This window comes from Adelges cooleyi, unplaced genomic scaffold (assembly GCF_023614345.1).
Source record: "Adelges cooleyi isolate 19-005CV unplaced genomic scaffold, UGA_ACOO_1.1 ACOO_flye_CR_arks_rails_tigmint_CR_PRNA_119, whole genome shotgun sequence".
Classification (NCBI taxonomy): domain Eukaryota; kingdom Metazoa; phylum Arthropoda; class Insecta; order Hemiptera; family Adelgidae; genus Adelges; species Adelges cooleyi.
Window position 1 is genome coordinate 231,988 of NW_026095772.1, and position 13,038 is coordinate 245,025.

A 13,038-nucleotide genomic window follows, 5' to 3' on the forward strand; every position below is an offset into this window, starting at 1 on the left:
GTAGCAAAACAATTTTTCTTCATGACCGATTTCAAACACCCTTTAAAATTTGGCCTTGAATCTTTTGTTGATAAAACACAAATTTTAAAAATGGTAACAAAGTGACTGCCATTTTGATTTAACCTTGTGATCTAGAGTTAAGGCAGACTAAACATTTGTAAATAAAAGTAAGCAGATTTGAACTAACAAGTATTAACTAGTTACATATCCATTAGGTCAATCAACTCACGATATGAACTGAGTGAACAGCGACGAGCATTTTCGGATTACCCTCGCGGTTTTCGACTCTTCCTCTTGACTTCGGCTAAAGTCCAACCCGTCGTCCATCTTGCCTTCTTCGTGCAGCACGGCTTGCTTCTCTTCCACTTTCCCCACGCCTTTTTTCTTGGTCTCGTACGACTAAAACGGACATCAAGAATCAAGATCGAAAGTCGTCAAGTCAACCGAAGTTAACCGAACGGAATTATTATACTTACCTTATAAGTCAACCACAAACCCGTGTCGGAATGTTGCACCAATACCGTGCTGTCGCCGTACTTGATGATGGGCGCGCCTATGACTTCCAAGTCTTTGTCTTCCAATATGATTTTCTGATCGTCTTTTTCTTGCCTCAAGAAAAACGCCGACGAAGCGGTAGTCGCTTCGTCTCTGTAAAGAGATGAAAAATTAAAAAAAAAAAACCCCCATTTCCATAACTGATTTATTCGAATAATCTCTTTGTTTTCGACCGAATCCAGGATGATATTTTATTTTAATAAAAAATATTATTCGGTCACCGAGCGCAAAACACAACAGTTGCAGTTTAATTTGATACCAGTATCGACCACAGCCCTTACTTCAACCCTTATTCTCACCTGCTGACCAAGTACAGTTCATTGTTTTCGTTGACGCCTAAGTATCTACCGGTGGTCAGATGTCTGATTCGCATCGGATGACACCAGTTGATGAAGCCGCCGGCCCACTTGGTTCTGGCCAGCTCCAACCGCCACAGAGATCTTGCCTGGCTCATCACGCTGCCTCCCTCGTATATGACTATGCTGTGGAATAAAACAGTAAACGTTCGGTCCGTTAATCAGCAAATTTCACTAGCTGGCGATGTAGGGTGATCACTTTATCGCGAACCACTCAATATCTCATAGGGATTAGTGAGAAATTAAATTTTGATATTGAGTGGTTCGCGATAAAATGATCACCCTGCGCATATTATACATCACATACTTTTGTCCGGAAACGTCGCCACTCCACGTGGACGGTATGGTCAGACATTCGTCGCCTCCGTGGAAGAACCTAAGCACGTCTCCGCCGAACACATAGCCCACATACTTCATCCGGCTGATGCCAGTGCCGTAAGGTTGCACTGACCAGTGGGTCACGTGAAACGAAGCGTTGACTACGGAAAGTTCGTTTTCTTTGGCTGTGTGCTGAGCAAACGACAAAATAATTACTATCCGATACGTTCAAGATGGTTGGTAAAAATATAGGAAATTGAAAAATACAATAGACTTTTTAGGCCCTTCGGGTCAAACGTTTGGGTGTAAATTCCCGGCTTTGTCCGTCAGACAAGAATTTTACAGTACCTATTGAACACCAACAAGAGTAACAGCAGTACCAATAAAACCCAGAAAAAACCCAACGGTCAAAAAAATTTGCCAATTTTAAACTTTGTTACACTTTAAGTAACAAATTAAACAATATTAACAACATATATTTTTATGATAAAATACACGTTATTTTACTCTTTTTTTTTTTCTTTTTTTTTGTGAACCCAGTGTACCTACTATCTAATGTAATAAATTATAATATACGGTTGATATTAGGCCGTTTGTAGTGTAATTTCCATGGGAAACGTCGTGGCAAACACAGTACACGGTTGTGTATTTATTTACCAAAATATCAAATAGTCTACACACGGAACACACATATACCTATATATACGGGTCTATACTTGCAACTGATCTAGTAGTATACACGTCCTTTTTTGGAAAAATGGTACTGGGGCTCATAGCTTTCGCGGTGGAATTGGTGCTGATGATGTTCGAGCCGCTGTACCGGACGTACAAAACCATCAAGCTGGGCTCGGCATCCGCGCCGGAAGACAGGCAAGCGCTGTTCATCCATTGGTCCGTGTACGCGATGTTCCGGGCCGTCGATTGGGTGCTCAGCCCGTTGCCGCTGTTCGGTTTGCTCAAGATCGGCGCCATCGTGTGGCTGCGAGCCGGCGGCGGATCCGAGGTGGTGTACTTTTCGTTTATCGAGCCGTTCTTCGCGCAAAACCAGTCGGCCATCGACATGTGGCTGGACCGGTGGGACAAGGCCAAAAACTCGGTTACCGGTTTGGCAGCGTCCACCAACCAGATTCATTCAACCGGTGAATAAAAAATACCGTTCGATAAACATTTAATAAAGCCATCGTTGTTGTTTGTTAAACGTGTCCCGAGTTGTTGGAGGCAAAGCCGGTCGGTTACTTGATTGTTTTCGACAAAAGCAACTCAAGTTGAGCTAACGGTTTTATTCCAAAATGTCATTTGAAAGTTGGTAATATTTTTTTTTTAATTAATAACATTCGTCGGACAACACACAACTATTTACAAAACAGATTTAGGTGCCTAACATGTTTTTTAACTTGGTGTCTGGTTACCATATTGTGGTCTCGTGTCATGTTTGGCCCTCCGCTCTACAGACGTGACCCCTCCCGTCCTTTATAATAGTCGATTTTGTCTTAAACCCAACCTTAATCTTATTAGACTTCTCAAAAAATATTTTTACGTTGTTCTTGTAGCTATTCTCTATTACTTCGAGTTCTCGCGTGCCCTTTTTTTCCTTCTAAAAATACTCGGTTTTGCGAGTGATCTTTTACTATCTTCATTTGGGTCTTATTTAACATTCTTGTTAAGGCATCTCTTTAGTACTTGCTATTTTACATTGTTCATCAAACAAATTTTTCCTTGTTCTTCTTCGGGTTTTTTTTTTAAGATACTGTTTTCATTGATATCTTGATCCATTTTTTGTTTGCTTCACAATAAAACTACTATAGCCACCCTCTGCTTACAATCAAGACTACACCTATCCCCAGCTGTATAGGATGATAATATCTACTTACCAGATACCGTTCGGTGGCGACCGATACCAAAATCAGGTCGTCGCCAACCCGCACTTTCTCTCCTTCTGACCTCTGCTTGGACGCCGGATGGACCGTCCACCAACAAGCCTCGCCTTGCGAGTGCTCCTGAAGACCGACGTCGAAAGACAATTTGTCGTTGGACGAACTAGTCGAGAGACAAGCCAAGTACTATTGGACAAAAACAAAACCGGTTCAATTAAATTAGGTATATTGTATATTTTTAAAAAAAACCGTTAAGCAGCCCCAAAAGAGGTCTCACCATGTCGCTGTTTTGATGGCGTAACAGAATAGCGTTACCGTACAACAACGTTCTGTGGCCCGACCCGGTGCCACCTTTGCCCTGTAAGATAAAACGAAGAATTATTATCGTTTTGACTTAAGAAAACCCAGTTAAAATGTGAGTTCCGTTTACCTCTTGGGAACTCGCTGCGGTCACTAGTTCTTGTAACGCTCGGACGGACAGCGCTTGTTCGATGACGAACACACACTGAGATAAGTCCGGCGGAATGTTCTAGGAATATTTGCAAACAATATTAATAGCGTTATAAAAAAAGCGATCTTTGAATTTTCCCCTTGAAGAAAATACATTGAATCATGAATATGTCAGAGAATTGACTGCTTTTGTCCAGAATCTAATAGCACCTGATTTTCCTATCAGTGATCTCCTCTCTTCCGCTCCTCTCCCATCTACACCCCCCCTCCTCTTCTTCTCCACTACCCACGTCGTCACATATTCCACGACGTGATGCAAATTTGGAACGACCCCCAGAGGTAAGACATATTCATGTGAAAGAAAATACCACCAGATCTTTTTGGTTTACCTTGTCGGCGATATTTTCCAAAAAACAATGTCGGTTTCCGAATCCTTCGGCCGCCAGACAAACCCTTTCGCCGGTTGCGGTGCAAGACAAGCACACCATGTCTTCCTGAAATCACACATGAGGTAAACATTATGACTGGGACCAAATTTACATAACGGTAATAATGTTTAAACACCCAAACAGGACTGAAAGTGCCTAAAGCTCTTAAAAAAACGTCCAGGTGACCAAGTGGCCTATGTCATTTCTAGATTTCTTTTAAAACCATAATATTAATCATGAACTTTTTTGTTATTATTAAAACACATTTTGAACGTCGTAATAAATGACATAAATAAATTGCAATACTTATTTATTGCAGAGCTACCTACTAAATGTCCTTACTTACTTCTAAATGTATATATTCTATAACATACCAATGTCAGTATATGCTTGTAATTTATATTATAATAAAAATTACATAACGTGTGTCGAATAAACCAGGAACTCTAAACAACAGTTATTATAAGTGTTTTCATTGGATTTCTAAAATAATACATGACTTTTTTTTAGTGTCCTCCACTGCTAAATGAATGCTGTTTTTTCAATTAAAGCTAACTATTTAGGAGGGGGGGTTATTTTTTTCCGGGACCTATATCCTCCAAGCTTCCCTAAATAAGTCTATATTATAAACGGTTAATGTATATTTTTCCATTATTAATTATCGAAAAATATGCTAATATATTAAAAAAATAAAATTGTATTCAATGTCGGAACAAAAAATGTGACTAATAGGGACCGATTTTCAATTAAGTTACTAGTTCCAACCTCTGCCTAAATAATATAGTCTCTGAACAGAGTTGCGCTTAATACAAATCCTTTATCTTAGGTCAAAAATTGAACACATCAAATAAAATGAGAAAATCAAGTTAAGCCAGGAGGCGTTTAAAAAAATAAAATAAAGTAGGGATGGATAAAGTTAAAGTAAAAATAAAACTAATATTGTGTTCGAGCGAAGACGGTAGCCATATTATTATAATGTTACCAGTTAGCCTAACTGAATAATAACATCAATAAAAATGTTCAAACAAAAGATCAACAATAAGTCGATACTACTCTAGTTATTATTTATTTCCAGAGTTTAAATTGCATTTTTAATACTAAAATAACGTGTAAAGTAATTTTTGCCTTGTTTTGATAAACAAACAGATTATGCACAATATTCCATTGTTAACTCAATTTTTAAAAGTGGGTAATAAACACAAAATATATTAAAGGGAAATCGCATACCTACAACGATTTTGCCAAAAAAAAACAAAATGTATTGATTATATATTTATATGGATTTTTTTCACTAAATCGAATTTTAGTAAAAAAAAGTCGGAGTCGTTTGCTATTTCCACTGATTTTGTATACCTAAATTGATTGACGAAATTTGTTGATAGTAAAAAATTTTAAAACGTAAAAGAAAATATAGAAAACTCTAAATTTCAATATCATGTGAGAGGTTATTGTACTCAATTGTTATAATTATAATAAGATGTAGGCAAGTCCTATTTTCAGACTCTGAGAAAATATGGAAAACTCTAAATTTCAATATCATGCGAGAGGTTATTGTACTCAATTGTTATAATTATAATAAGATGTAGGCAAGTCCTATTTTCAGACTCTGAGAAAATATGGAAAACTCTAAATTTCAATATCATGTGAGAGGTTATTGTACTCAATTGTTATAATTATAATAAGATGTAGGCAAGTCCTATTTTCAGACTCTGAGAAAAAGTAGAGTGAACACCTTCGTTTTGGGACAAGTAAATAGTCAGTCACATATTATTTTCCATAGAACATTAAGGGACATGCGGAAGTTATGTATAGGCGATATTTAAGAAAAAAGTGGTTTTAATAAACGTTGACTATGTCAATTAATTTACCGGTTAATTTGTATAAGCTTTGAGGTATTGTTTTTAATTTAAATAGCTTACATTCTATCAGTAAAATCCATTTTGGTTTATTTTAGACCAAAAAGCCAGACGAAATTTCGACTACACAAGATGGTGCAATTTCAAGTTTTTTGGCTACTTTGCTATGTTTTTTTTTTCTAATAATTAACAGACCATTCGTCCACGAGGATAGGTAAAAGCTGGATGGACTTACCGTCCGCAGAAACGATACATCATCTTGTTCGGAACTGCCATCGCCGTCGGCCATGCTTTAATATTTTTTATTGTTTTTTTCCTTTGGACTTGTGTCTGAACTCGTCACAACGTCTCCATCACACGCGACGGTCACCACGACCGGCCAACACTATTATAATAATATATTATTATTATTATAACGACCGGCGTTTTTTTTTTTTTTTTTGCTTGCTGTCTGCGAGATACGGTTTGGAACGGACGAGACCAACGGAAAGTACTTACACAACCGTCGTGCGGACAAAAAGACACACGATACAATATTACACCTCCAAATGGGATCTGTAGCAAACGATTTAAAATAATTATAAATAAAATACACCGGGAAAATTCTACATAATACCAGCGAACGGCTGGCGGCGGTGGCGGGCAACTCTAGCCGAGGTAACGCGGTTATTATTAATAATATACATCATTCGGCGGTGGGGGGGGGGGCGAGAGCCGTAAGAGCGTTATTTTTATTTGAGTATATGATATTGGAACATTTTTTTTTTTTTTTCTACGCTCAAATACAATATTATAAATGCCCGCCGCCGCGGCTACCGCGGTACATACCCGAGTCTCCTACCGGGTAACCCCAAAAAAAAAAAAACAAGCTAAAACAATACACTACCTACAATACATATAATAATACGGAATAACGGTGTACAGCGTGCTTGGGTATTGTTTTTTTTTTTTCCCAGTTTTTCCCGAGTATTCCTTCCAAAAACCGACGGCGACCGAACGTCCACGACGACCGCGACTGTGCCGGTACGCGACGGCAAAATGCTGGCCCGTGTGTGTGTGTGTGTGCACCGTGCACGACCGCCGCCGGTGCCGGTGGCCGTTCTATTTTTGTACCCAAGCCACTTTCCCACACGACCGGCGACCGAACACCGGCACCAGAATAACACCGACCTCGTACACACGCATATAATGTTATACATATGTTTGTATACAGGATGATCCATCTGATACAGTAGGACACTCGTTTTCTGTAGAAATCCAAAAACCTTGTAGAGGCTTACTATATTTTTCAATACGTCGAAAATGGATTCATCTTCATCCCGTATGGATCTCGTTTTTTTTTTTTTTTTTTTTTAACAAAATCACATGTTTTCAATAATTCAATTAACGTGCAGAAAAACTGTTTTCCAAAAAATGTTAGCGTTCGAATTTCTCGTTTTTACCAATCTATATTGCTATGACTTTGCAAAGATATTACACTTTTCTTTATTCCAGTAGCCCGTAAAATTCGCATTCACGTTCGCACATTGTCCGACAGGCGATAACACCACCAATAACACCATTGAAAATATGTTTTGAGATAATGACAGACAAGCTGACTTGGATCTACTTATTCAAGCACAGCTACAGTGTTAATATTGTTATCGACCGGGTCAATGTTATTATTTAATTGGGAAATGTTGTAAGCGAATATTGATCTTAAATTCGAATGTCTTTACAATGTCATAGCAAACGAGGAGTGTGATGAAAATTAAAAATTCAAACCCTGACAATTAAAAACGCATGTTCCCGTTTGATAAAAACAAAGTCTATAGAAACTTATTTTACGTATGAGCGTTGATGGTTTTCTAAGTATTGAAAAATATATAACTTAAAGTATGGGGAAAACAGTTTTCAAAATATTTACATTTTCCGAGAAAATGAGTATGTTACACATCACGCTGTATACATATTTTTATACTCACATGACAGTGTAAACGTGACGGCCCAGCACACGTTCGAATAAATCACAAAACAACGAAAATAGGATAATTTTTGATTCCGAACGAAGTTAAGTTTTTAAGGTTTACACCACCTCCCCAAATACTTTTCAGTGATAGGCTACATATTTTTTGCTACCAGGAAAATAAACTTATTTCAATAGTTTAAAATTAGTGGCATAGAGTTGAAATTCTAACGTCCTATTTGTAGTATCTAGAACATAAAAATGACATCGAAAAAGGTTAAATTGTTTTAAATATTAAACCATATTCTTCAACAATACTCATCTGTGATATACCACATTTCGTCAGCCTAGTTAGCAATGGACTCCAAAATACCAAATTTCACACTAAAATGAAAAAAAAAAACGTTTAATTTATTCTATTTATTTCAATAACAATTGCTTACTGCTTATGACACATTTTATGGGGGAAAAAACACTGAAATATAATCAATATTAGGTATACCAATATACATATAATTTTTTTTTCTTTTAAATAGTGTAAAATACCGAAAATCTATTTTTTTGGCGATACATCTTTTGCCAAATAAGCTGACAAAATGTATAATTATAATAACCCAATAAGATACCTACCTCTCGAGAAACTGAAAAAAGAACCTCAAGATTCACACACATTGAAGGTATACCCTTCCAAAAACACAAGTCGTATAGGGTAACCAATCTCGTCCACGCCTTGGACCAATAAATTTAAATCAATTTGATTTTTTTTTAAGACGTTTGAAAATTATTGAATCGTTTAATCGTTTACTTTTGAATAACTGTATTATAATATAGTAATACTTTTGTATATTCTATATAATTGGGTGGAGCTAAAAAGTTGTATTTTGTATTATGTGAAGTATTGGTGATTATTTAATTTAAAATTAGGAGAAATTAAATACAAATCGTCACCAAATTTTGTTAGCATCATAGATTTATAAAATAAAATGCCAACTATGTAAATAAAAAATTTACAAGAAGCATTTTATTCCGTGAAACCAATCTGATTACACAAAATTCGAACCTTAGAAAATGTAATCAGTAGGTATTAAAATTAATATAAAAGTATAAATCGTTTATTTCTAAAATATATTACAAACGTAAATTTTCATGAAAAATACAAATTCATAAATTACTTAAGTAAATAAATTTATCAGATGTAATTTCAGTTATTTATGGTCAGTTTTTTTATAATATTCTAATTTTGTTTATTGTATTTCAATCAACTTAAGAGGACGTCGCACCTCAAAATAATAGCACCCAAATAGTACTTTTATATTTGCAATGGTATTAAGTCTTAAGTCTCGAGAACTTTAACTATGCTTTGTTGGAATTAGATTTTAATTTTAAGATATATACATTTGAATAATTCAAAATATGACCTATCTTTATTGTTCCGTATCTAAACCAACATTCGAAAATTAGTTTCCAACAAAACATAGAAAAAGTTCTCACCTGGAACATTTATAATTGGGTTTTTTACTCAAAAACCACCCAGTAAGCAGTGTTTTTGGAATAATTAGAAAACTAAGTTTAGATGAAAAAAATATTTAAAACCTATGACATAGATGCTGCGATAGTCCGGAAAATAAATTAACCGCCTAAAAATAATTCTTATTACTAATCTAATAATTACAAATTACAATTTAAGCTTTTAACTGAGATTTTTCAAAAAATTGCCTATACCCAACTCCTTAATAAAAAGCGGTACGACGTCCCCTTAGCTAAATAATTGTTAAAATGCATGACAAAATCGCATTTTTATTTTTAAAAAAAGGCATTTGAAAAGGCTGCGGTTCAATGGGTTGATGTTATAAACTTCAAAATAACATTGTATGATAAAAACCAAAAACTAGTCACATAGGTCGTTTTTTCATCATTTCAACAAATCGTCAATTAACTCAGGTGGCCATGAAATTCTAAACACCCTGTATATTTTGGCGATATGGGTATCTAAATAATGCGTTCAGTCTTTTAAACGTGTAAAAACGTTTTGCCATAAACGGTTACTATATTTTCACTTATGTAAACAGTGGAAACGCACATCAAATCACACACAAGTGTTTTTCTAAAGTACAAAAATCGTGTTGCCGAGAAAACGCTAAAAGAAAAATTGTGTTTTCGTTATGGCAAGAACTTAAGTAAAAATCATATTTTTTTGTTTACTTTTGAACTAGGCGTTACATCTGAAAAACATGCACCGATTTGCGAAATTATACAAAAATACCTCATATTTTCTAACAGTTAAAGTAATTTTTACATACATACACGGTTTTATCATTAATGAATCACCCTGCATATATATATGCAACCGGTGAAACACTAATGATCAGTGGACTTATAGTCTTACTGTAAGCTAACCTAATCTCCCATTGGCGAGCAGGTTTAATCTTTAAGTTGAATTCCCTAAAACATAATTTTTTTTTTTTAGTTCTGACAGTCTTTTATTAAGGGGACCACACCATACGTACTAATTGTATGCAATAATATAGGCTAATTCTAAGGACATTATTGTCTTTGCAGTGCTTTTATCAACACTTGATTATATTTTTACTATATAAAATATAGTAGCTATCGGCCGCAATGACTCATCAAAGCAGTTTTTTTTTAAAAAGCGTTTTTATCATTCGGTCATTGTTTTTGTGATTAGTTGCACTGATTTTTGTTTTAGATTTGTTAATGAGCTCGGTCAACGCTTTAGTGTCTATAATAATGTTATTGTCTTATCTTCTGCCGTTTTTCTTTCCTCTAATTCTAATTATTTTAATCAAAATTGTTGCTATTTAAATACTAAGATAATGTTTTAAAAAGAAACACCATCGACATTTTACAATTAATATTATTTGCTACGTTTGATTTTCAATCCGCAAAAAGCATCATTAAAAATCCTAATTCAAGACAAAGTGATAGTATTTATAGTTATTTTTTCATATTTCCACAATTTTTAATTGAAATTCTTATGCTTTTCCAGAGACTCGCAGAAAATAATTACAGTAATAAATATCCAGTTATCGTTTGACATAAAGACACATATGAATACATTTATTTGACTGGTTCAATTAGTTCAAGTTGTCTAAAATGGGGCTATAACGTCATGTACAATTTTTTTTTTAAAAACTGTAGTGAAACTATTTTTTATCCAGGGAAAACCCAACAAAAGGGTAAAATTACCATTTGACGGTTGTACATTAGTCATTATTGTTACAATACTACTATAGGTGGTTGTGTAATTCTATAGATTCGCTTCGAAACGTTTATTTGAAAGTGATTTTAATACATTTAGTCAGCTGGGTCCAACTCAAGTCTCGAACCCATTGTACTGTATTTTTGCTTTATTAATATCCGTCAATAGCCATACTTAATACAAGTTGTTATTGTCTGTAACCGTGGTTCGAGCAAGATTTTTTTTTTTTTATTAAAATTTACTATTTGTTTTACGGAATATTAAAGGCAGTAATTGTGAAATGATAAAATATCTATGTGCGAAAAATTAATGTAAATAGTATATCTGATTCGAAAACGTTTTCAAATTTTGATGGTTCGTTTTAACGTTCCAAATTTTAAGTAAGATGTACTTAAAATTACTACTTAACGTACCAAAAAAAAAAACATAATAATAATGAGAAATTACAAAAAAAATGTGAAAAATTGTGATCACATTGTATAAAAACAGTATGAAAAAAAAAGTAATTTCTTATTAAACCCTATGAGTATTAAGTGGTTCATGATAAAAAAATCACCCTGTATTATTTTGTCGTTAGATCGAAGTATTTTTCTTATTCAAATTTAATACTTGATTTATGTGTATCTATCGACGGAGTTAAGAAAAAAATGTCTAAAACATTAAAATCCTAAAATTGTGACGAAAATACAAATAACAAAAAGAGGATTGTACCTAAAAATTAAGGGTGGAATCGATTAAAGTTGATTAACTTGACTTTAAAAATGTATTGCCATATTTCCAATGCCTGTTGATTCAATCACACTAAGAAAAACTGGAAATTGACTACTAACTGTGGTCAAAATGTGATTGCCATTTTTTTTTGTCAGCAGTCAGACTATCACATTTCTATAGGATAAATTACAATTGTTTTCCCATCAAAACTGCTATGCTCAGATCAAGTATATGAGGCCAGTAATAACAGTAGATTTACCAAATTATCACAATATATAGGAAAAAACTTTATCTGTGGGGTAGAGTTTTTTTATATATATATATATATATCTGTACTTGTTTATAAACAAATTAAAAAAGCAAAAAATGAATCTTGACTATTTGTAGTGCAATGAAATTGTTAGTGACAGGTGAACTATTCAATCATTAATTAAGTATTGGATGCGACCCACGTTTTTGGTTTTTGAGACCTTACAAGTATTTCCACATTTGAAATTGTTCTATATTTTTTAGTCCATATTGAAAACGTGATAAATTAAAAATATTATTTTTATTTAAATAATAACTGTATAGAATACCTTTGCTGATCTATCAATGTTTCTGAGACGACGTGTCATTGTATTGTTGGGTTAATAAAATTGTTGTTTAAAAAGAATTTAAAAAAATGCATTCAATAATTAACCATTAACAACGCATAAACGTATAATTTAATATCAAACATATGAATTAAAACAATTTACATGTTATAAATATACACACTTACAAATTAAACGAATCCTTTATAAACATTAATATAATTTAATTATTCACTTTTGAAGTTTGTGACAAACAAACTATTATGTAACGTAAAGTTATATGCCTAAAAATGTATTTTAAGTTCTAGGGTTGATACGATTAAAGTTGATCGTCTGACTTTAAAATGTATTACCATATTATTTGCAGTACCTGTTGCAGATTCACAATGACACACCTTTTAACCTGGAAATGGACTACTGACTATGGTCAAATTGTAATTTGCCCTTTTTTTTTGGTTTTCTGGTTCGGTTCAAATACAATATTTTGAGAATTATATCTTCGTTCTAGATCAATAATCGGTCTAATTGCAGACATAAATCCTTAAAACTTTGTTTGTAAAAGTAAAGCATACAAATAAAAAAGTTTCGAAAAATAATATTCGCAATAAGAATTATATTTATTGAATTATAACAACGTAATTATTGATAACGGAAAAATGGACAATTTTAATATGGTTATTTTGATGTTTGACACATTGTTATATAAATTACTAATGACAAGCGAGCACTTAGTTATAGGCGACAACGTCT

At 33.8% G+C, this 13,038-nt stretch overlaps 1 protein-coding gene across 1 annotated transcript in view; it reads right to left on the reverse strand.

Moving 5' to 3' along the window:
• LOC126847775 (ryanodine receptor) overlaps positions 1-6,860 on the reverse strand; it is a 77,421-nt gene extending 70,561 nt beyond the window's left edge. Inside the window, exons 1-10 of the mRNA XM_050588174.1 lie at positions 6,724-6,860; positions 6,073-6,392; positions 3,943-4,047; positions 3,534-3,632; positions 3,381-3,461; positions 3,101-3,289; positions 1,219-1,421; positions 855-1,037; positions 477-648; positions 230-399 (exon numbers count right to left, since the gene is read on the reverse strand). Of these exons, the coding sequence (XP_050444131.1) occupies positions 230-399; positions 477-648; positions 855-1,037; positions 1,219-1,421; positions 3,101-3,289; positions 3,381-3,461; positions 3,534-3,632; positions 3,943-4,047; positions 6,073-6,126 (1,256 nt within the window). The 5' untranslated portion in view covers positions 6,127-6,392; positions 6,724-6,860. The remainder of the gene's footprint in view (positions 1-229; positions 400-476; positions 649-854; positions 1,038-1,218; positions 1,422-3,100; positions 3,290-3,380; positions 3,462-3,533; positions 3,633-3,942; positions 4,048-6,072; positions 6,393-6,723) is intronic.
• Between the last annotated feature and the right edge of the window lie 6,178 nt (positions 6,861-13,038).